This window comes from Cannabis sativa, chromosome 5, assembly GCF_029168945.1.
Source record: "Cannabis sativa cultivar Pink pepper isolate KNU-18-1 chromosome 5, ASM2916894v1, whole genome shotgun sequence".
NCBI lineage: Eukaryota > Viridiplantae > Streptophyta > Magnoliopsida > Rosales > Cannabaceae > Cannabis > Cannabis sativa.
This window is the reverse complement of record NC_083605.1, coordinates 8,316,468-8,340,709: the sequence shown is the minus strand read 5'-3', so window position 1 is coordinate 8,340,709 and position 24,242 is coordinate 8,316,468. Positions and strand designations below refer to the sequence as shown.

The window sequence follows — 24,242 nt, the reverse complement described above, 5'->3', positions numbered from 1 at the left end:
AGCCATTACCAGCAAAATACATTACAACTGTTGATAGCTATAGCCAAAAAAGAAAAGGCAATCCCAAATACCACCAGCAGCAGCTATCAGTAAAAGTGTCCAAATTCAGTTTCAAAATACCATAACTTAACACTAAAACAATCTTGTTTGTCAAAAGCAGCTGTTAGATATCAATAGCTATCCAAAGTGTAGCTGTTTAAAGTCAAAAAACTGCCAAAAATATCTAACATCAACAAAATGATGGTCCTTCTATTCCATTACTGAGGGGGTAGCATGAACTCTGAAGATGGTGTAAATGTTGTTTGCTGCCATGATTAGTAATCAATATTAGTGATCAGTAAGAATTGTAGCCATCAGAGTAGTTGCTGCCATGATTAATTTGACAAGTTACAAGTTTTTAAAATGTACCTCAGCTTGTGTAGTTGCTTACTGCAATGAACTATCCCTATTTGCAGAGCTCACAGATTGGTTCATTTATGGGTTAACATTCCTAGAGTACTCCCTAGGGTCTGCTGGTGCTTCATTTGCCTACAAGCAAAATGATACATTACATGGTACACACAAAACAACCACAACAGAATTTATAACCCAAAACAACCATAACAGAATTTATAACACACAACAATCATAAATATACCTTGTTCTTGTTGTTTTTGTTGCAAGTCCTAAAATTATGGCCCTATAAACCACAACCAGAACACCTCATTCTGTGGAATCTCCATCTCAGCCTCTTGGCCACTCTTCTTGACTCCTAATAGGGTAAATCTGTTGTGAGTATGCTTTCATGTAGTACTCTTTTGTGTACCATTTGCTCACATACTTCTCTGGATCCTCTCTGTTAGACCAGATTGCAGCAACAGCATGGCTACAAGGTATTCCATTCAGTTCCCATTTTCTGCAAGAACAGACCCATCGTGCCAAATCAACAGAAAACATGCCCCCATACATATTCTCCACTTGGTACAACCCATTACCAGAACTAACAGGCAAGTGACCCCCTGCATCTACTTTGTTTTTTTCCAATTGCTCTAATACCTTTGGTGCAATGTTGGACTGCCACATCACCACTGAATTTCTATTTTTGTTCATTCTTTCCATCAAGTACATTCTAATATTCTCAAGCATAGTGAGAATAGATCGATCTCTAGCAGTCAATATAGATTTGGTACCATTGAATCCTTCACACATATTATTACAAAGTTGTCACACTTAGGAGTAACCCTAAAGTGTGCTTGACTCCAATGGTGTGGGCCTGCTGCCATTAACCATTTGAAGGCTTCCTCATCCAACACTTTAATCTCTTCCATCACTGCTTCAAATCTTCTCACAGTATCACTTTTGGTAGCTTTCCATAGCAGATTTTTCAAGGTTTTATCTTTGAATACCTTGATGAAATTCTTCTCAAGATGTCTAACACAATGTCTGTGCTCTGCCTCTGGTATTCCATCTCCCCACAAACCTTCAATGCTTGCTCTAACCCTTTCTGTTTATCTGTGATGAAGCTCCAATGCAGTGAGTTTTCAATTTTCAAATCATCCCTCAAAAGGTTGACAAACCATGACCAAGTGTCCTTGTTTTCTATCTCTACTACAGCAAAAGCAATAGGGTACATTTGGTTATTTCCATCAATCCCAATTGCTGTCAATAATTGTTTTGGATGTACCCCTTTTATATGGCAACCATCCAACCCAACTACTGGCATGCATCCTTCATTGAACCCCTGTTTCAATCCACCATAGCATATGTACATCCTCTTGAACCGAGGCTTGCCATCTTCTGTTGTGTCAGTTAGGATTTCAACTGCTTAACCCTTGTTAGTCCACTTGATCTCCTCGGCATAATCCCAGAGAGCATTATATTGTTCTTCATAACTCCCTTCTATAGTCTTACTTGCAAACGTCCTAGCTCGGTATGCTTTATCTCTTGATATTTTCAATGTGTGATCATTACCCACTTTTAGTTGGAATAAAGAAATGTCCCACTTGTCATACATTTTGAACTCATCTAAGTACTTCTTAGCAAGCTATTTTCCTGTGGCAAATCTGTTGGTGTTGATTCTTGGGCATTGGTGTGTTTCATTGAAGGTTTTCACTACAAATGTTGGTGTATCATCTATTTTAGATGCATACAGCTCCCATGGACAATTAACACCACCACATTTAGCCCTAACCCGAGTTGGCTCATTCTTCTTGAAGAAGATGTCCTTCCCATTTTGAATAGCATACTCTCTCACAGCATTTTTGAATTGTGACCCTGATTGAAATACCAATCCTTTCTCAAACTTCACTTTCACCATGTCAACATCAGGTCTGAACTCATGTAAATGGGGCATTCGAGCTCTTTTGGACTTCCTTTTCCTTGTATGAAACTCATTAGTCTCCTCAATTTCTGATTCAATGTCAGATGAACTTGATTCAAAAATAATTTTTTCACCATTAGATTCAACAACCACCTCATCCACATCAAAGTCTACATGCCTTTTCCCTTATCTTTGTCTGTTGTCATCATTAGTCTCCTCCTCCTCCTCCTCATCCATTATGTAATCTGGATCACCATCATCTTCACTGTCTTCATTTGTTGGCCCATTGTTTGCCTCAAAAGTTCCTGCATTCTCAGCAGCAACATCATTATTTTCATTCAATTCTTCATCATAATCACTCTTCACCATTCCCCATCCCAAAAGTGTCAAATCCTTCCATTGCAGCAGCAACAAAGTCATCATCCCGAGCAATTTTTTCAACTTCATGTTCACCATTAATCTCCTTATTTCCAAGCCTAACTGCTTCAGTTGTAACATCCCCTATTTCAGCTTCAAAACAAGGTAAAAATTCTTCCAAACAAGTAGCAATCTCCTCATTTGCTGGCCCAACTAGTTCACCACCAACAACCCCCATTTCAGCTTCCAAACCTGTACCAATCTCCTCAGTTGTAGGCCCAACTAGTTCACCACCAACAACCCCCATTTTAGCTTCCGAACCCGTACCAATCTCCTCAGTTGTAGGCCCAACTGGTTCACCACTAACAACCCCTTTTTCAACTTCCAAAGCAGAACCAATCTCCTCAGTTGTAGGCCCAACTTGTTCACCACTAACAACCCCTTTTTCAGCTTCCAAAGCAGAACTAATATCCTCAGTTGTAAGCCTAACTGGTTCACCACTAGCAGCCCATTTTTCAGCTTCTAAACCAGAACCAATATCCTCATTTGTAGCACCTAAGTCATCATCCATAGCAGGCCCATCTTGTGTGACCTTCCCCTCACCCAAATCAGGCCCACCATTATCAATTTGACTATCCAAAACAGGGCCTTGTGTGACAGCTCCATTTCCCAAATCAACCCCATCTTGTGTGAGATTCCCTGTTTCATTAGTAGGTGACACAACTTCCTCAACCGCATAACATTCAACCATGTGAGACTTTTTAATTGATGCCCCAATCTTCTCCCATAATTCACCATTACTAGTTACACACTCAACAACATCACTATCTGCCCACTTAAAGAAAAACTTCAATGCCATCCAATTTTTGTGACCCACATCCCTAGCTATGGCGAACAGTTCATTCATACTAATAGTTTCTAATAAACAAAAATGAATATAGTGAGTTTTCCCACCTAGGTAAGAGGGGTTGTTACCTATATCTACTAATGTTCCTTTGAGATGATACTTTAGGGTGAAAGTATTTGATGTTGGACCTACACAGTAAACAAATTGATATACAAATATTAGTTTAATGTACCTAATACTATTTAAAGCATTGAACAACAACAAAGTAAAAAAAAAACAAAACCCCATAACCCGATACAAGTATACCCCACAAACTCTTTGGACCCCATTCAAGATTCCAAAACACTTTAACACAATAACTCACATGTGTTCTCTGACCATAACCAAACAAACAAAATAAAATGACTAAAAACCCCATTTCTTACATGTATAAAAACTAGTACGAACGGGGTTTTATAAAAAACATATATTTTCTTAAATTTTTAGCATTGTTTCAGACATTCAATATCAATAGTGTTTCAGAAAGAAGAACAAAAAAGAAGAAAAAGAAAACACGAAGCTTATCGTAAAAGGGGACATCGATCCCTAACCGTTCAGGTGTCGACCTCGGGTACCCTCTCTTCTTCCTCGAGGAAGAAACCCTTTTCTTTCCCATTAAAATTTCTTGCACAATTGTTTCACTTTTATCAGAATTTTTGCCCTAAATTGGGAGTGTTTGTTCTTTTTTTTTTTTTTTGAAACAGGTCATTGTTTGTTTCTTTACAGAGGAGACTTTAAAATGGGGTTTATCAGAATTTTAGGCTTTTATTCAACAACGGTTATTTTTTTTTTAATTTCTTCCCTTTTCATATTTTGTTATTTTTAAAAAAATAATTATACAAAAAGAAAGGGATCCCGTTATTTTTCCCTCCAACCTGAGTCAATTACAATTTTAACCTTTAATCTTATGCCATATCAGCAAATAAACAGGTGTCTGTTAAAAAACCCAACAGAAGGGATGCAATAATATACTGATTATATATTAGGGAGATTTTTTAACAGCCCTTATATTTTAGGAGCCACAACTCGGTAGTGACATAAGTTCAGGGAGCAAATTTGCTAATTATTCTAATATTTATATAAATGAATAGTATTTTATAAATATAAAGCATATATAGTGAAATTTTAAAAAGCTTTAAAATGAAGAAGAAGTTTAAAGGATCTGATGTGTATATATTTAATTTGAATCTTTAAATATTTTATAACTTCTCACTTGTTAGATTGGCGAGAATAAGTTAAGTATATATAAGAGAGACATAAGAAATTTATAGTAGTTCACTCCCTGTATTGTGACATTAATGAAGCTATGTCTACTTCAAGTTTAATTTCTCATGAGATGGATTACAAAAAAATGGTTAAGTCTGGATGCTCCAATTTCTAGAGAGAGAAACTAGAGAGATAGGCTCTAACCTTACGACTACTTTTCTAGACTGTAAAATTGAGCTAGTGGAGCTCTCCTTTTATAGGGGAATGAGGTCCCATTAAATGGGAATAAAATAATCCAAAAAATATGAGAAATACATTTAGGCTATTTTGACCATAGATTATGATCTAACGATGAAAATTAACTTCGGAGGTTGATCGTCAATTTTCGGAGCTTGAGTTGCACCGGCAAGACCCACTCATGGTAAGTTACAACTCAAATTCGTAACTCCCTTGGGGTAAATTTTGGAGTCAATAGCTTCAGATTTGTAAATAAAGTCTAAGACATGACTTGATGAAGCATTGATATAGCTTCAAACGCAAGTTGAATTGTGTCAATCAGATCAATATTTAGTGAGTTATGACCATTTTATTGAAGGTTATTTTGGGCCCAGCATCCAGGTTGTCTAGCGCCCAAGTTGACAACCTGGACGCTAGGTGAGTAAGAAAACGTGTCGGGGATGTATCTTTTGATGCCTAAGTTATATTTTGACATCACATAGTCCATTTTTGTGTTCTAGCAAAGCTAGTCACCAGTTCTCGAAGATGTTGTTATTTTGCAAAAACGAGAGACTCAAAACTATCCAGTTTACAAGTAATTCACCTTGTCGAAAAAGTGAAAAATATGAAGTTGTGAATTTGACTCTTTTGAATTCATAGCTCTTATTTATTATTAAAAACTAGATGAGTTATTAAGACAAAATCAGAATCGGATAAGCAGAACAAGCGCACCAAGCCACATGTCAACCTGGGTGCTGAGTGATTATTTTGAAGCTTCCAGGATGCTTTTTTGATGCTTCCAAGATTCTAGAACTTGAGGATGAGGTCTCTTGCCCCGTTTTTGACCATTTTGGAGAGAATTCTCAAAGCCAAATTGGCATTTGAATGATCAAAACCAGCGTACCAGGTTGATTGTCAACCTGGGCACTGGGCATAACTTTCATGCCCTTAGACTTGTGGTTTTCTTCTCGAGTTTGCTTGTATCTTCATTATTTATGATGATAAAAAAATACCTAGAACACTTTTTCGAAAAACTGATTGGAAATAGCCCGGGTTGACAATATGTCAACATGGGTGCTAGGCCTAGTGCCAGGTGTCAACTTGGGCACTAGATCCAGTTTCAGGCCATCTGGAAATTCCGCTTGATCCCCGAAAATAGTTGAATCTTAATCTTTGATGAAGAAAGAGAATATTCTCGGAAGAATTTTCAGAAAAATTCCTCTCAATTGGTCCAGGTTGACAGGGCGCTAGGCCAACCCCAAGTGTCAACCTGGGCGTTGGTCCCTTGTTTTGGCACCCAGGATGGGCTATTTCTTCCCCAAAAGCACTTGTTTCCTCATTTTTGATGAAGACGAAGAAGATGCACAAGTCAATTTTTCAATCTTATACTTGGAAGTGGCCCAGGTTGACAGTTTGTCAACCTAAGTGTTGGAGTGTCCGGGTGCTCAAAAGTGAAAGTTCTCCGAATTTGATTCTGATGCCTCAAATATGTCAGTGGTATGTCTAGTTCATGTCCCAATGCAAAGTTTGACCCATTTGCACTAAGACGGGCCCAAAAACTAAAACCCTAGTTGGGGTTGTTAACTTGGGTGCTGGGTGAAACCCTAGGTGTCCAAGTTGATTTTTGAGGTGTTCATTCGTGTATTTTCAGCTCCCGTGGCCTAGCCTTGGATGCTTCATGGTACAGAATACTAAAAGATAGTGAGTTGGAAACGACTTATCGGAGTTCGAATACCCATTTTCGAGTTCCTGGAGTTAACTTGGGTGCAGGGTTAGAGACTCCTCTCAGGTCGACCACTATGATTCGGGACTACTCAACTCCGAGATATTATCTTTCTTGCCAGATATCAAATATTGGTGTCCACGTCATGAGAAAAAAATTTCAAGTTAACAACTTCCATTATTGAAACTCCAAATCTTAAATCCTAAGACCTTAAAACACTCTTCAACGTCTATTTTACCTTCATTTGAAAGTGTCATTTCAATCCTAAAATCCATAAATCACTCTTATATACCACAAATTATTCTTTTCATAATAAAAACACACACCAAAGCTAGTTTATTCTAACTTTTTCAAAATCTAATTTTCATAAAAGCCAATGTAATGTTTAGTTTTTCTCTACCAGAAACAACTGGGATCAAATCATTTAACTCTTTTCCATGTCAAATATTTTGTTTCCATCCTAATTTAGTTCCTTTCACCAAAAATTGATGAATAGTGAAGTGGTGTTTATAAGTGTCGTTTTAACGATATTCATGGTCGTTTTGGTGTGTGTGACAGATGATAAGACAAATAATAAACCCCAGACCCAAAGTAAAGGTCGACTTTTCCATATTCCACCAGAATTAGAAAGAAACAACAGAAACACAACCAAACCATTGATTTGCCAAAACGAGAAAATCTCAGATAGAAGAGAGAAGAGAGAAAGAGAGAGAAGAAAGAGAGTGAGAGGACCGCCGTGCGCGAGGACGAAGATGCTCCGGAAATGTGGAGGGAGATCGGAGACAGAGAAGAGGGCAAAACTCGCCCAAATTGGTTCGCGAATCGCATTAAGTGGAACCGCGTTGAGAAGCTCAAATTATCCAATCACAAAGATATCGTCTCAGCTCATAGAGGTTCTATCAATTCTCTTCAGGTAAACTTTTCACTGCACATCAATCTTTTTATTTTCAAATAAAGAACATTCTGTTGATGCCCAGCTCTTTTGAATTTTGAATCATGAAACCAGGTCGATTTGACTGAGGGCCGATACTTGTTGTCTGGTTCTTCTGATGCTTCAGCTGCCGTTTACGATATCCAACGTCCTACCGAGTTTGAAGGAGGTGGAGTTATAGCTAAGCATAAGTGTTTATTCGTGGTTGACAAGAGCCATGAAAATGGTCATAAGTATGCTGTTTCCTCCGCCATATGGTATCCTGTGGACACAGGTTTGTTCATCACTGGTTCTTTCGACCATCATATTAACGTTTGGGATACAAACACCACGCAGGTAGTCAATACTTTTAAGATGCCCGGAAAGGTTTATAAGACTGCCATGTCTTCTTTATCAACATCCCACATGTTGATTGCTGCTGGAACTGAAGATGTTCAAGTTCGTCTCTGTGATATTGCTTCAGGGGCATTTGCTCATACACTTTCCGGTCACCGTGGTATGCTTAATTCGTTTCACTTTCTTTCACTGTTCCCTTATTCATATTGTAATTCCATTGCTCCATTTGGGTTTTTGTTAAGTTAGAATGTTTTGCTAGTTGTATTAAACTCATGTGATATGTTACTTGATCCACTTAATAAGGTGAGAGCTTGAGTTAGGCTCAATAACTCTCCTAATATAGTATAGAGCGGGTTCAGTTTTGCAATTTTGGTTGGGTTCCCTTAATATCGATTTGTTCACAGTTGTTTGGCATGGTCCATGCTGTGGGTTCGATCCACTTAATTAGGTGAGGAAATCCTCTCTTAACAAGCCGCTTTTGTTAGGTTGAGTTAGCCCAATAACTTTAATTTTCACTTTTCTTCGACTGTTTCCGTACTTTGTTATTTACTCACATAATAAAATGGAAAAGATTAGTTCAAAGTTTATGATAATGAAACCCTATTGCAGGTTCACCAACTAAGCTAGTAGTTTTGTGAATTATATTCTTTTTATAGCTTCTGAAATTCTCTGTATCTATCAAACTTATGTTTAACTATATTAATTCTTGCATTCATGAGCGGATTATATTATTTTTAACTGTAGATGGTGTGATGACGGTGGAATGGTCTACTTCAAGTGAGTGGGTTTTGGTTACCGGGGGGTGCGATGGTGCAATACGTTTTTGGGACATCAGACGTGCCGGATGTTTTCTTGTTTTAGACCAGTCCCAATCTCAGCTGGGGAGACGCCCACCGATTCTGGAACGATCTGCTGCTAATAAGGTGTTCATTCTCTCATATTTCTCTGAGTAGGTTAGGAATAACCTTTTAGCACTGGAGAAAAATTTATGGCCTTTTTCACAATGTTCTTGCTTATATCATTGTTTTAATGTTAGTATTTGCTGCTTTTTGTTAAGTATTAGCTCTAATTTCAATTTTGAGAGATGTGCTCAAAGAATATAAAATCAGTTTATTAATAGTAACTAAAGAAGCAAATATTCATAATGTTTTTTGTAATTTTTTAAGGTTTCTACATCAAAGTCTGCCATAGTCCCAAGTTCGTCAGTAAAAAGCCGAGCAGCACAAAAGAAAGCCGCCAATGGTTATAGTATGAAACTGTCACCTATTAATAAAATTTCTGCAAAAGGACCATTAAGGCAGAGATTACATCCAGGGATGTTGTCAACTCAGGATCGTGCCACTGCTCATTACGGTGCGGTTACTGGATTAAAAGTTACTGAAGATGGCATGTATCTTCTGAGTGCAGGTTGGGTTTTGTTCACTTTAGTAGCGCTCAACATACATACCGATATTAGTGTGTTAACTTTTAACTATTATTTGATATGATTTAGGTGTTTCCAGTGCTGGTTTGGAGGAATGGCTTTAATAGATCCATCTAGCTAAATTTTTCTTGTTAATTTTATGGAATGGAATATGAAGTTGAATTTAGAATAAATAAGATTTTTACCCCCACATTTAATGTTGGGAGGTGAAAATCCTAATTATTCTTCATTTTTTTTTTTTATAATTATTTATTCTTCAATTTAATACCTTTTTAAACACTTGTATTACTTCATTTCACTTGTAGTTTCATGTTCAAATATCTAATACCTTGTTCCCGAAGGATGCAAAAATATAGAATATCAAGTGATATCGTAGGCAAAGTATATGGTTTGTTTGATTGTTTCACAGTGTGAACTAAACATGCACTCATCTGAGTCGGAAATGCAAACTGCAGAAGATTTTGGTTTGGATAATGGCATTTCCGATGGTGAAATTTTTACATCTGTGCTGCTTATAGAACCCATTATTAAACCATACTTTTTAGTTTTTAATCGCTTCACACATTTACAGTATGTTATGTATGGTTGTTGGAGTAACTACATTGAATTGACATGAAATTTTATTTTACTTCAGGTTCTGATTCAAGATTAAGGCTGTGGGACGTTGAATCTGGTCGCAATACACTAGTGAACTTCGAAACTGTACGGATGCAAACCAGCAAGCCAATACAGTTAGCTACAAGTCAGAACCCATCCCTTGTTTTTGTTCCATGCATGACAACTGTGAAGGTCATTTACTACAACTGAATTTTCGATTATGCATACTGTAAGCAGTATAAGAATAGTCTCGAATACTCATTTTTCTGCAAATTTTATGTTTGAGTTTTGAATTTTGGATTTTCAGGCATTTGATATGTGGTCAGGCACGACATCCCTGACATTTTGTGGTCACTATGAATCAGTAAACTGTTGCTGGTTCAGTTCTCAAGATCAGGTAAAAGCTTAGCATTCTTAATTTAAGTTTGTTTCTTTATGAAGTAGAAGGGACAATGAATCGAATGCATGTTTCTGATCGTCATGAATCAGATCGATGAAATACATTATCTCAGCACACAGTATTCTCCATTTTGAGAAAGAGTAGTAGAAGGAGGAATAAGATATAAGACAAATTAAGTCTGATTCCTAATTTGTTGAACAAAATGATATGTTTCCTCCGAAACCTTACCAGAATATTTTGCACAATATTTCCATGCAGGAGTTGTTTACAGGTGGCAATGATAGACAAATTCTCGTCTGGTCGCCGTCCAGATTGCTTCCTGATAAAATGGTACCAAACATTCAAACAATACTTCTCTATTGTTTGTTCTGTATCATAGTTTTATAATTCATTGTTAATCGCTTAGCGAGGATCATACAATGATACAATTATAATGTTTTGGCATGGAAATGCAGGATGACGGACCTGTTGAGGATAAGGATAATTGGAGTGACTGACATTGCTCTTTGCCTCTTTCACCAAACAAAGATCTTCATCTTTGACATTCAGGCAATTTAAAACATCATGCATTCCAGTAGAAGTGTCATCATTGAAATTTTCCATTAGCATGTGAAAATAGACACTTCAGCTTTTCAAGTTTTATCCTTTTCCTGGATTTTATGTAAATATATAACCATTCTTTCTATGATTCCATGCTTTTTTTTCTTCTTTTTCGCCACAAGTCATCCTAGTTCTTAGATTAAACATACAACTATGGTTTGTAAAGCTGAACACTTGTAATATAGAAGTTCGATTGTGCATTTGATATGTTGATTTATGCATTCTTCTAAATATGATTGTCCTTGTGAAAGAGTAAAATATGAGAGGCATGAGTTTCGGTTCCGTTGCCTTCTAATACAGATGCACATTCATGGTAAGAACGATATGCATCTGGTTGCCTGGGGATAATTGGAATCAATGAAATGAACCGTGCCCTTGGGGTTGGCAATATGTGTACACAGATTACACACACTTCTGTGGCAAGAAATTTAAATCAATCATCTTTATTTGAGTTGGGTTAGACCTATAAAAAATGACTTACTACATAAGTATGTCAAGTTTGTGTGTTTACATATATCATTATTCTGTTGGCAAATCTTATCAAGAGGGAGTCTAAAATGTAAGGTGCTTAGGGTGAAATATCTTAAAGTGAAAAAAATTTCTAGCCAGCTTTAAATCCTTGGTTTTAGAAATTTCTAGCTAGAGGACCCCTGGTTTTAGAAATGGGTTGTGATGTTGTGCATTCAATCCCTATTATTAGAAATGGGAGAGTGGGGATTTTGTGAACATTTGGAAAGATACTTGGGAGACATATCTCCCTAACTTCCATCCTATCTCCCTTTCCTCCATATGACTTTTGTTTGTTTTTAATATTTATGTGTGTACATATCGTTACTTCTATTTTTTTTTTTTAGATAAATGTATTTTCCATTTATAATAGAAAAGGACTAAATCTAAATACAATTTCAAAGAAGATGAGCATAGGCACAAAGCCGTTACAAACTTCTAAAACTCAACCAAAAAATCTAAATTGCTTATAGCAAGTATATAAATAAATAAATAAAATCTTAGCTAGCTCTCAATTAAGTAAAATTTAGAATGCCTCACAACAACTAGAAGAAAACAAATGTTTATGAGGAAGAATAGTCCAACTATCAAAATGTCATAAACTCATTTTTTTTTAGTTAGGCCCTAATTCTGTAGCAAACTTTCTCTGACTCTCACTCTGTATACATACCTTTTTTTTGGGTCAATTATAAGGGATTTAAAATAATTTGATTAAGGGGAATATGATTATCTGTAAAGTTATTACTGTGTTTGGTTATTCATGGTAATATTAATTAGATTACTGTTAATTAAATTATAGTGTTTGGTTGAGCACAGGAATCTTATATACTATTTTGGAATAGTGAATTAAAATAAAATAAAATAATAATTATTATATCTCTTTCAACATAATTATAAATATAATAAAATTATTATTTGTAAAAATAAATATATTTATTAATAAATAAATTTATTTGCAATGTATTTGTCCAACTGATGAGCCAGAAACCAAAGTTATAGTGACAAGAGAGCGATGCAATGTTGAATTTTAACGAAAAATCTATGATAATTTGGTATTATTTGAAGGAGTAAATAGAATAAGTTGGTGAGAATAATAAAAATAGCAGATTAAGTGTGGTAATTTTATATTGTTTGAAGGAGTAAATAGAAGAAGATGGTGAGGATAATATTAATAACAGATTAAGGAGTACTATATATATTATAAACATTTTTCAATCGTGTAGTGTTTCATTTTTTTTAAATTATTATTTGACTTTTTATTAATAAATTTTTTAATTATATGTTCAAATAACTGATATAATGTTTGAATCCCACCTTTTTTGAAGGATCAACATTATCCCATTTTTAGGGTAGTTGGAATACTAGGGTAAAAGCATTACATGACTCAAAAAATTTAAAACCTCGTAACAAACAGGGTAATCATTGAGATTACCTTTCCTCTCCTCACATTAACCCATTCCAAACAGCCCCTAAGTATTTCATTTCTAATATGGTACCAGTCGCTTAAAAATCCCTCTCACTATCGTTGCCATGACTAGAACAAGAGCTACTGGTTCAAGGAACTCCGACCAAACTCCCATGCTAAATATTTCCTCTTCCGTACCAGATGCTCCTACAAATCCTTTGATCATTCCTTTGGTCTCTGTCTGTCATCGAAGATATTGCTATTACAGAGCCCAACGTGACAACACGACCTGTCCATGAAGATAGCTCCAGTCCATACTTCTTGAATTCTTGTGAACATCCTGGCCTCACCTTAGTCACTCCTCTGTTATCAGACAAGAATTTTCAGTCATGGCGTCGTGATTTTGAATTCTTCATTGACGCGCGAAACAAGATCGTCTTCCTCAAAGGTACCTTACCACAACCACCAATCGACGATCCATTACATCACCATTGGCTTTGATGTAAACATATGGTTGTTATATTATTTTATATAATATAATATGTAGATTAAATAATTAAGTTATAAATAATTAAGTGTGACAAAGTATTAATTTTGTCAAATTGTAACATACATTATGGAGTTACAAAATTTGTGTAGAATGATCTCAAAATAGGAGTTGCAAATCCTTTAAATTGATGATCACTTGAATATGTAACTTTCATCTCTTTTTTCACTCTTAAATTAGTAAAAGATGTTACTAATTGTTTATGAATGTGAATGAATGATAATTATTGAAAATATTGTTGTTGGAGACTTGATTTATTCATTTATAAGGTGTATAAATGGTTCAAAATCAAGTGGGAATGATTTGGAACACTTTGGAAAAGAATTGGCCAAAGCTGAAAAAATGGTAACTAGTAACTAGTTACTGTTTTTTTCAGCATATTATTGCCCACGTTTTTGAAAGTTTGAGAGCCTTTGTAACAGCCCAAAACTCCTCCAAATCACCCAATTAATAACATAAATGCCCAATTTATGATTGGTAACATCCAAGGGCTTTATGGTGATCATTCATGTTCATATGAGAGTGAAAACTCTATAAATAGAGGCCATATTGTTCACTTGCATAGAGAAGTGGTTGAAACCATTTGTTGTGGTTAGAACCTTGTGAGGATATGCTCATCCTTAGACACTAGGCTGAGCATATGAGGCTTGATAAATCCTTAAGAGCATTTCTAGAGTTTCCCTAAGTGTCTATATGAGGGAGGAAATGACTTTTAGGACAAAGGTCCTTGAGCCTTGGTCAAGCTTTTTGTGTGTTATCCTTCTTCTTCTCTAGATTTCTTGTAATCTTGATGAAATACTTTTATTTGTATTTTGAGTATTTTGATTGTAATTCTCCTATTCTCTCTTGTAATGAGAATTTTTCCAACAATCTAAAAGTCATTTATGTGGCATATTCTTCTTTCTAAAAGACATGCTATGGAGGTCAAACAATCAAAGAAAATTATCCATGAGGGAGAGCATCAATCAAGATCATGAGAAGAAAAATAATGTGGTAAGAGATTCAAGCCATCCATGGGTAAGCATGGTGGATTTATTTTGTGATATCTTATTTATTTAATAGTAATATATATTAACATATTCATATGATGAGATATGATATTTTGGTATAAAGTTTTTACATGTTAATATATATGATATGTGTATATTATATTATTATATATAGTGATATATAATATTATAATTGAGATTATAACATATTATTATATGTATATATGTGAGAGATATATATCATATAATATGTGACATATGTGAGTTATATGTATATTATATGATGAGCATGAGATATAATTACATATATATATTTGTGAGAATAAATATGTAGAAATAGTGATATCTATATACATGCATACATGATATATATATTGTGTATATGCATATTAATGTATTTGTATGTTAATATATATGATATGTAACATATATATATTTAATTGTGGAATTAATATTGATATTTTATATATGTTATTTATGATAGTATGGTAACATATATACAATATTAATTAATATAAAATTATTTGAGAGTTATAATTTTATGGGAGTTATACATTAATTTTGTGTATTAATATATGTATATAAATTATCATATTAATATATGTACTATATGGTATGATAATGGAGATGATGATAAGAAAAATGTGTTCATTCTATCATTATTATTGTGAAACTATATTATGATTAAAGATAGTTACTTGGAAATGAAGTTCCATTTTGGTGATAATCATCTCATTTTATGAGATAAGAAAAAGTGAACTATGTGAGTTACACTTTTTTGTGTTTGTTCATTTCATAGCAAGAGCATAGTGATCAAAGTGGGTCTATATTGTGAAATGAGCTCATACAATTGGAAGGACAATTTTAGACTCAAAGAAAGTGGATCATTGTGGATTCAAATAATGAGATAAAAGATTATAAAATTGGAGAAGCAATTTTGAATCTTAAAAAGTAAAGTGGTGAAACAAAATTGATGAGAAGTAATTTTGTTAACTTTGGACTAATCTCAATGAGGAGATAACCATAAAATTGAAGAAGCAATTTTATCATTATGTGAATTTTGTGTTATCTATTAACAAATTTTAAGTATAATTTTGTTAATAAAGGACAAATAATGGATAAAATAATTCTATTAATTTGTAAGTGTTATTTGGAGAGATTATCATGTGATATCGAAAGGTTCATGATAATTTTGAGTGCACATTATTTTGAAAGATAATGTGTAGAGAACAAAATAAAATAAAGAGATTTATTTTAAAGTGATATGTGGTATTTTAACTTTATGGTTAAATGTGGGGGTGAGATTTGAGTTTAATCAAATTTATTGAGAAATTATTGATTATATATATATGTGGTTTTGAATTTAATATTCTAAATTAATATTTTGCTATGTGCATATGTGAAATTTTGACATATTTAGTGTCAAAATTTGGTGGTAATAATTTCAAGAAGGAAATTAAATTTAAGATAGTGGGGGTGCATACTCCAATATGAGAAGTTTAGACATATTGAGTGTCTAAAACTAAAAATGTATATATTTGAGATATATGCTTGATGTCTTAAATATAGTATAACTTTGACATGTTTGATGTATAAAGTTAAGTGTGTAATTTAGACATGCTTGGTGTCTAAATTAATGTTTAATTTTGATATGCTTGATATCAAAATTATTGAGAATTTGAATTGTGTGAAAATTAATCTTTTATGATTGAATTTTCAAGCTTAAGTACTTAAGGAGAAAAGTGGTCACAAAGTGAACACTATATATTTGGCTAGCATGATTCGTTTGGAATCAAAAGTGTGAGGTTAACAAATCGCTTAATCTTCATACAAGATTAAAGCATGAATTTCGAGGGATGGGACCTAAACTCCCTTAGCAATTTGCTCGTTGATGGTAACCTATCTTAACACTAGTAAAAATCTAGTCTTAAGTTCAATAGGTAATAACAAATCAATAGAGTGAATGTGGTACTCAATTGTCCCATCTATGGATGAGTACATGTGGTGAAAATTAAGGGTTAAAACTGAAAGATTTTTTAATGGAGCTTAAGCTTAAGAAAACTCACTTAAGCTTAAGAAAGTGTAAGTATTGTGAGACACTAAAACTCCACCTATATGGACTAGGGGTGGTGCCGCCTCTTATGAGAATTGGGAGTTATTCTCTAGAAAGTCCATGAATTGGATTTGTGCACATGGCCATTAACGGTGCAAAAGCAATCCATAAGGTTCTTGAGTGAACATAGCAAATGTGTGTGTGTTATCACCGGTTTGTTATCAAGAAATAGTGGTTCAATGCTACGGCAACCAAAATTTCGATAAACTTTGTGGTAATTACACTAAGGTAAAATTCAAGTCGAAAGACATTTTACACTATGCACAAATGCAATGGTTTCTATTAGAGTGACTATTAGAGTGAAGTTATTTAATCAAGTGGGGGAATATTATATTACTCCATAATATAATGTTTGATTGATTAAATAAAATGTTGTGTTACAAAATTATTTGATGAGATATTATTTAATCTAGTGGGGGAATGTTATATTATTTTATATAATATAATATGTAGATTAAATAATTAAGTTATAAATAATTAAGTGTGACAAAGTATTAATTTTGTCAAATTGTAACATACATTATGGAGTTACAAAATTTGTGTAGAATGATCTCAAAATAGGAGTTGCAAATCCTTTAAATTGATGATCACTTGAATATGTAACTCTCATCTCTTTTTTCACTCTTAAATTAGTAAAAGATGTTACTAATTGTTTATGAATGTGAATGAATGATAATTATTGAAAATATTGTTGTTGGAGACTTGATTTATTCATTTATAAGGTGTATAAATGGTTCAAAATCAAGTGGGAATGATTTGGAACACTTTGGAAAAGAATTGGCCAAAGCTGAAAAAATGGTAACTAGTAACTAGTTACTGTTTTTTTCAGCATATTATTGCCCACGTTTTTGAAAGTTTGAGAGCCATTGTAACAGCCCAAAACTCCTCCAAATCACCCAATTAATAACATAAATGCCCAATTTATGATTGGTAACATCCAAGGGCTTTATGGTGATCATTCATGTTCATATGAGAGTGAAAACTCTATAAATAGAGGCCATATTGTTCACTTGCATAGAGAAGTGGTTGAAACCATTTGTTGTGGTTAGAACCTTGTGAGGATATGCTCATCCTTAGACACTAGGCTGAGCATATGAGGCTTGATAAATCCTTAAGAGCATTTCTAGAGTTTCCCTAAGTGTCTATATGAGGGAGGAAATGACTTTTAGGACAAAGGTCCTTGAGCCTTGGTCAAGCTTTTTGTGTGTTATCCTTCTTCTTCTCTAGATTTCTTGTAATCTTGATGAAATACTTTTATTTGTATTTTGAGTATTTTGATTGTAATTCTCCTATTCTCTCTTGTAATGAGAATTTTTCCAACAATGGTGATGTCCTGGATTCTCCACTCCATCACATCTGACAGTAAAAGCAGTATTATGTTCTTGGACACGACTGTTGAGATGTGGAAGGAACTCAATTTGAGATACGATCAAGGAAAGGTCCTCACATTTTTGAAATCAGGGAATTTCTAATCACTCTGCATCAAGGCGATAGTTCTGTAAGTTCTTATTTTACCAAACTTAAATGTATGTGGGATGAGATCCAAGAACTTCATCCACGCATTCCATGTACTTGTGCTGCTTTCGTTGATTATATGGCGTTCTTGAATCAAGAACAAGTTCTTCAATTTCTAACAAGATTAAATGAATCTTTCTATCCTGTTAGAGCTCAAATCCTCCTTATTGATCCCTTTCCATCCATGTCTAAAGTTTTCTCTATGGTTATCCATGAACAATGACAACGTAAACTCAAAACTCCTCAACTCCCCTCTCTCATTGCTTCTATCCAAGATTCTGCTCAAACATCAGCTCTTGCTCAAAATCTCTCATTATCAGTCGCTAATGCAAATCAAGGACACAATAAGAGGATGAGGCCTTACTGCAACAACTGTCACAAACATGGTCATCTTAAAGAAAAATACTTCTTTCTCATTGGATTTACACTAGGGTATGGAGATAAAAAGAAAACTGAAAATTACTAATCAGGCATATGCTTTTACTAATCCTCTATCTCTTTTGGCCAACTTGACTAAACCAGAAGATATCTAGACTCTTATTTCACTGTTGAGCCAAAAGCTTCGACTCACAACCTCCAACTCAGATGCTTCACAACCATTTGCATCAAATATTTTTGGTAACATTACACAAACCACAAACTCTTTATGGATAGTCGACAGTGGTGCTGCTCACCACATATATTGTGACATATCACTCTTTTATCGATTGCATGACATTTCCATTGCTACATCTATAAAATTACCAAATAGTTTGGACATTAAGATACATAAATCAAGAGATATAAAATTTTCCAATCAACTTCACTTATATAATGTTCTTTATGTTCCTAAGTTACAATTCAATTTGTTTAGTGTTCCCACTTTCCTCCAAACATTAACAAACAACATATTTTTCACTAATTCTTGTTGCATTATTCAGGATTCACAGAATAGGAGGATTGGAATTGCTAAACGTATTGATCATCTCTATTTCCTGCTGCATGATTCCTCATCTACTGTTCATAATAAAACTATCTGCACCAATTCTTATAATAGTGCTCATTCATGGCATGGTAGACTTGGACATCCTTCTATGTCTACTACAAGTTTTATAAATAATTATTACATTTCAAAGACTCTACTATTCTTTTTCCTTGTTCTATATGTCATTTAGCAAAACTATTAAAAAGTTACCCTTTAATTCAAATAGCAATTTTGCTAATTTTGCTTTTGTCTCATCCACATGGATATTTGGGATCCTTTCCACATTCAAAGTGTTAAAGGATTTTGTTATTTTCTCACCATAGTGGATGGACATAGTAGATTCTATTGGATTTATATGTTGAAAACAAAATTTGATGTACAATAATATATTCCTCAGTTTTATCACTTGGTGCATACACAATACTCTACCAATATTAAAGAAATTTGATGTGATAATGAAAAAGAACTGAACGTGAATCATTTTATGCTTAAAAGGGTATCCAAATCCACAATTCTTGTGTTGAAACACCTCAACAAAACTTAGTAGTTAGAAGAAAATACCAACACATTTTGAATGTTGCTAAGGCATTGGCTTTTCAATCATCCCTTCCACTGGTATATTGGCCCTACCTAATTAACACTGTTCTCTATCTTATGAACATGACTCCAACACTTCTATTACACCACAAAATTTCTTTTGAACTCTTGCACAATAAGTAGCCTACTTATAATCACCTAAGAACTTTTGGCTGCCTTGCTTATGCTTCATCTCTTACCAGCAAGAGACATGAATTTTTCCCTCGATCCCATGCTTGTATATGTTGGGTTTTATGCCCTAAATAAAACTCCATTTCAATGTAATCCAATTTTATTCAATGTCAATAAAGAAACAGAAGTATTTTTCATTCATTTGTATGTTTTGGTTCATGTTATCAATTGCTTGTCTAATTGATTTATAAATTCATCTGAAACCATTTTCACATACTTGATCCTGTTATCGTGTTGTCAACACAGTGGAAAGTAAACATGACTATGTGAATAAAGATTCCTAGATTTATCAGAACACAGGGTTTTACTGATATGATAATCTACAACAAAGTTTACTTGCATTTGGTAAAATGCTATGTTCTTTCTAGAGCATTAGTTAAAGTAAAGCTTGGGTTGGGTGCATGGAGTATGCATCGGAAGGGACCGATATTGAACTTTGACATAGATTTAATCAAACTTACCGTAATATCTATTCAAGTCAATATCTCCTAGTTGATCCTAGATCAAATGATCTCAATCCTGATATGATTAGGCTCAATCTCAAGAGTGTTATTCGTGTTCTTTGATTTGTTAGTTAAGCCTACTTTTGAGTCAGGGTGATACGTACATTTTGGGAACACGATAGTGCAATTGAGTGGGAGCGCTAACATAAATATGGAATCTATAGCTTCTATCTGGCGAATAGAAAGTAAAGGATGATTTCCTTCGAGCTTGACCAAACGAAAATAAATGGTGGAGTACTCATTTCACATAGCTGAAATATCATTTATACGGGGTTAAGTGTTTTAAGGATAAAATACATTGTAGGGTGTCAGGGTAATCTAATCCCTTTACAGTGTAATCATATATATAGAGGATCATTGATCAAATTAGGATTATAACAATGGATAACTAATGACGTGTCTATATGGTGGAACATATAGAGCGTTCTATATACTGAGAGTGCAATTCTAAGTTCTATGCATGGATTCAACGAAGAATTAATAAGTCAGTGAATTTAGGTTATAAATTCTTGATCTGCTTATTGGAAGCTCGGATATATAGACCCATGGTCCCCCCACTAGTTGAGACAATATTACTTGTAAGACTCATTTAATTGGTTTTGATTAATCAATTATAATTGTCAAATTAGACTATGTCTATTTGTGAATTTTTCACTATGTAAGGGCGAAATTGTAAAGAAAGAGTTTTTAGGGCATATTTGTTAATTAAGATACTTTGTATGGTCCAATTAATAAATATGATAAATGACAATATTATTTAATAATTATTTATAGTTATTAAATAGTTAGAATTGGCATTTAAATGGTTGAATTTGAAAATTGGCGTTTTTGAGAAAATGAGATGCATAAATGATAAAACAGCAAAATTGCAAAAGTGAGGCCCAAATCCAATAAGCCATGGCCGGCCACCTTTGTAGGGTTTATCATCTGATATTTTCATTATTTTAATGTCAAATAATTCAAACCTAACCCTATGTGGTATGCTATAAATAGATAGTGATGGCTTCAGGAAAAATAGACTTTCACATCTTGTTTCCTTCAGAGAAAAACCTGAGCCTTCTCTCTCTATACCTAGCCGCCACCTTCACCTCCTTCTTCTTCCTTGAATATTTCGAACCTCTTAGTGATAGAGTAGTGCCCACACACAACAAAATAGTACCTCAATCATAGTGAGGAAGATCGTGAAGAAAGACATTTAATAAGAAGGAGATTCAGCATCAAAGGAAGGAGAGAAAGAGATCCAGGTTCAGATCTTGATAATACTCTGCGACAGAAAGGATACAAGGGTTAGAGATCTGAACGGAAGGAGATATTTTATTCCACTGCACCCAATGTAAGGTTTCTCATACTTTATATGTGTTTAATTTTATAATCGTTTTAGAAGTTCATATTTAGGGTGTTAATCAACATACTTGTGAGTAGATCTAAGATCCTGGTAAAATAATTTCCAAAAGTATATTCATTTGTTATCCTAATGGTATGAAAGCCTACGCACTACTTGATTTGGCTAGCAATATTATTTTCATTCTAGGGATGTCATCTTTTATAAACTATTTTCCCCCTAAAAGGTTCCTTAATTCCTGGACTTGACACTTTCTTTTCCTTTGCCAAGCCTACTGCAACACCACACGCTACAACTCCTACCCCTTCACAACATGTTAATATGGAAATTCTACCAATTCTTACTGATTCTTCCAATAATCCAACAAATGCATCCTACCCCAATACCTGTTGCTCCAAAGCACATCACTAAAACCAACAGACAAACATCTAAACATACTCATTTAAAAGATTTTATATGCAATGCCTCTACTGCATATCCCCTTGACAAATACCTCAAGGATGACAGGCTCCACACTTGTTTTTAAAATGCTACTCTCCAAGTGTATATCAAACTTGAGCCCACTTCATACAATCAAGCATCAAAATTGTCCCCATGACTAAAAGTTATAGATAATGCCCTCATGATAAAACAATACATGGTCCATTGTTTCTCTTCCACCTGGATGCCATGCTATTGAAAACAAATAGGTATATAAAATTAAGTACAATTCCAAAGGTGAAGTAGAAAGATACAATGCTCGATTGGTTGCAAAAGGATATAATCAACACCGCAAAAACTATGTTGACACTTTTGCACTTGATGTAAATTTTAATACAATCAAACTTTTCCTTGCACTGGCAGCCTTGAATAATTGGTCCCTTCATCAAATGGACATAAACAATGCTTTCTTACATGGTGACATCGAAGAATAAGTTTACGTGACAATTCTTTAAGGCTATATACATGAGGGGGAGCTTCCCCCAAATGATGTTTGCAAGTTAAATAAAAGTCTACACGGCTTCAATCAATTTTTTAGGCAATGGTTTGTTAAGTTAAGCACTACTCTACTTAAAAATGGGTTTACTCAATCCCCTAATGACCATTCCCTATTCATCAAATCATCCAACAATGCCTTTCTTGCACTTCTAGTCTATGTTGATGACATAGTTATTGCAAGCAACAATGACTTAGATGCATCTGCCTTTAAAACTTTCTTAAACTCAAAATTTCAACTTAAGGATCTTGGTCCACTTCGATTCTTCCTTGGCTTAGAAATTTCTCGATCCAACGCAGACATCGTTGCTTCTAAAAGGCCTATGCAGTCAATCGCCTTAGCCAATTTCTCAGTGAGCCAAGACAACGCCACTTGAAAGCTTCCACCAGGATCCTCCAATACCTCAAAGGCACCCCTGACCAAGGTCTTTTCTTTAGCTCCTCCACTTCAACAACAAATCACACCTTCCAATACAAGCTTTTTCGGATGCTGATTGGGGAACCTGTCCAAACACTAAAAGATCCATTATTGGTTTCTGCATTTTCCTTGCCCCTTCTCTTATCTCATGGAAGTCCAAGAGGCAAACAACTGTTTCTAAATCCTTTGCAGAAACTGAATATAGATCAATGGCAAATACAACATGTGAACTATTGTGGCTTTTCAACATGCTCAATCACTTTGGTATCTCACACTCTACACTTGTCACTCTCTACTGTGACAATCAAGTTGCCCTCCACATATCTGAGAATGCAGTCTTTCATGAGCATACAAAGCATGTCGACATTGACAACCATATTGTCCGTGATCAAGTCACTAAGAAACGCCTCAAGCTAATACATGTCCCTTCGAGACACAACATAGCAAACATCATGACTAAAGCTCTCTTTTCAACTCAATTTAATTTTTGTTTGTCCAAGATGAGTGTCATTAATCTCTACATCTCATCTTGAGGGTAAGTATTAGAAGTCCCTTCAGTTAAGTTGGTTAGTTAATTATAGGTTGTTATAAAGAGTTGTTCATTTTCTATTATACGAAGTTAGTTAGGCCCTAGTTTTGTAATAAATTAACTTTCTCTAACTCTCACTCTGTATATATACCTTATTTTTGGGTTAATGAATAAACTAAATCTTTCATTTCTAATAAAACGATAAAAAGTAACTGAAGCACTCACCCAACTTAATGCGAAGCACCACCTGACAGTCATAAAGGCTACAACAAACACAAGTAGTCCTTGAGACAGTGAAGACAGACCCACAAGATTGCACAAAATTAAGAACCAACAGTAAAAGTTTATTTGACTGATGAACTAGATATTAGTACCAATTCTCGATTATTGCACAATGTAAAACTAGAAGAAAAACACTAATAGTACCAAAAAAGGAAAGAAAAAAACCCCCTCCTTCCACCATATAGCGACACTATCTTGATTAACAATTTGAAAAATTTAATTGAAAAACAAGAAGCAATATATTTATTTATTATCATTTGTCCTTTATATAAACTGGTTGATTTGTAGAACAGTACTTATTTAAAATATCTTCTAACTGAGAAAAATGTGATTGGTTTTTTAAAATAATACTTTGATGTTAGTATGGGTAATGTTTAGGGTAAATAGCAGGGTAGATGCAAATTTTGAGTT

The 24,242-nt window shown here is 34.3% G+C and overlaps 1 protein-coding gene across 2 annotated transcripts; it reads left to right on the top strand.

Annotated features, from left to right (window-relative positions):
• The first annotated feature begins 7,095 nt into the window (after positions 1-7,095).
• LOC115717036 (WD repeat-containing protein ATCSA-1) lies at positions 7,096-11,174 on the top strand. 2 transcript variants are annotated; one of them, XM_030645976.2, is made up of 8 exons: positions 7,096-7,600; positions 7,694-8,114; positions 8,699-8,877; positions 9,121-9,361; positions 10,012-10,166; positions 10,282-10,371; positions 10,633-10,704; positions 10,830-11,174. In XM_030645976.2, exons 1-8 carry the CDS (start codon positions 7,451-7,453, stop codon positions 10,869-10,871), a joined length of 1,350 nt encoding a protein of 449 aa, XP_030501836.2. In that variant the 5' UTR covers positions 7,096-7,450; the 3' UTR covers positions 10,872-11,174. The 2 variants fall into 2 exon arrangements, with proteins under 2 accessions (XP_030501836.2, XP_060971349.1); XM_061115366.1 differs by having other exon boundaries at positions 7,284-7,600; positions 10,633-11,174.
• Positions 11,175-24,242: the final 13,068 nt, after the last annotated feature.

What these genes read in the sequence shown, in the direction of transcription:
- LOC115717036 (XM_061115366.1), top strand. Translation starts at nt 7,451, where the DNA reads ATGTGGAGGGAGATCGGAGACAGAGAAGAGGGCAAAACTCGCCCAAAT. An exon ending in AACGATCTGCTGCTAATAAG is followed by an intron (nt 8,878 to 9,120) that starts GTGTTCATTCTC and finishes TAATTTTTTAAG; the next exon opens with GTTTCTACATCAAAGTCTGC. An exon ending in CATGCATGACAACTGTGAAG is followed by an intron (nt 10,167 to 10,281) that starts GTCATTTACTAC and finishes TTGGATTTTCAG; the next exon opens with GCATTTGATATGTGGTCAGG.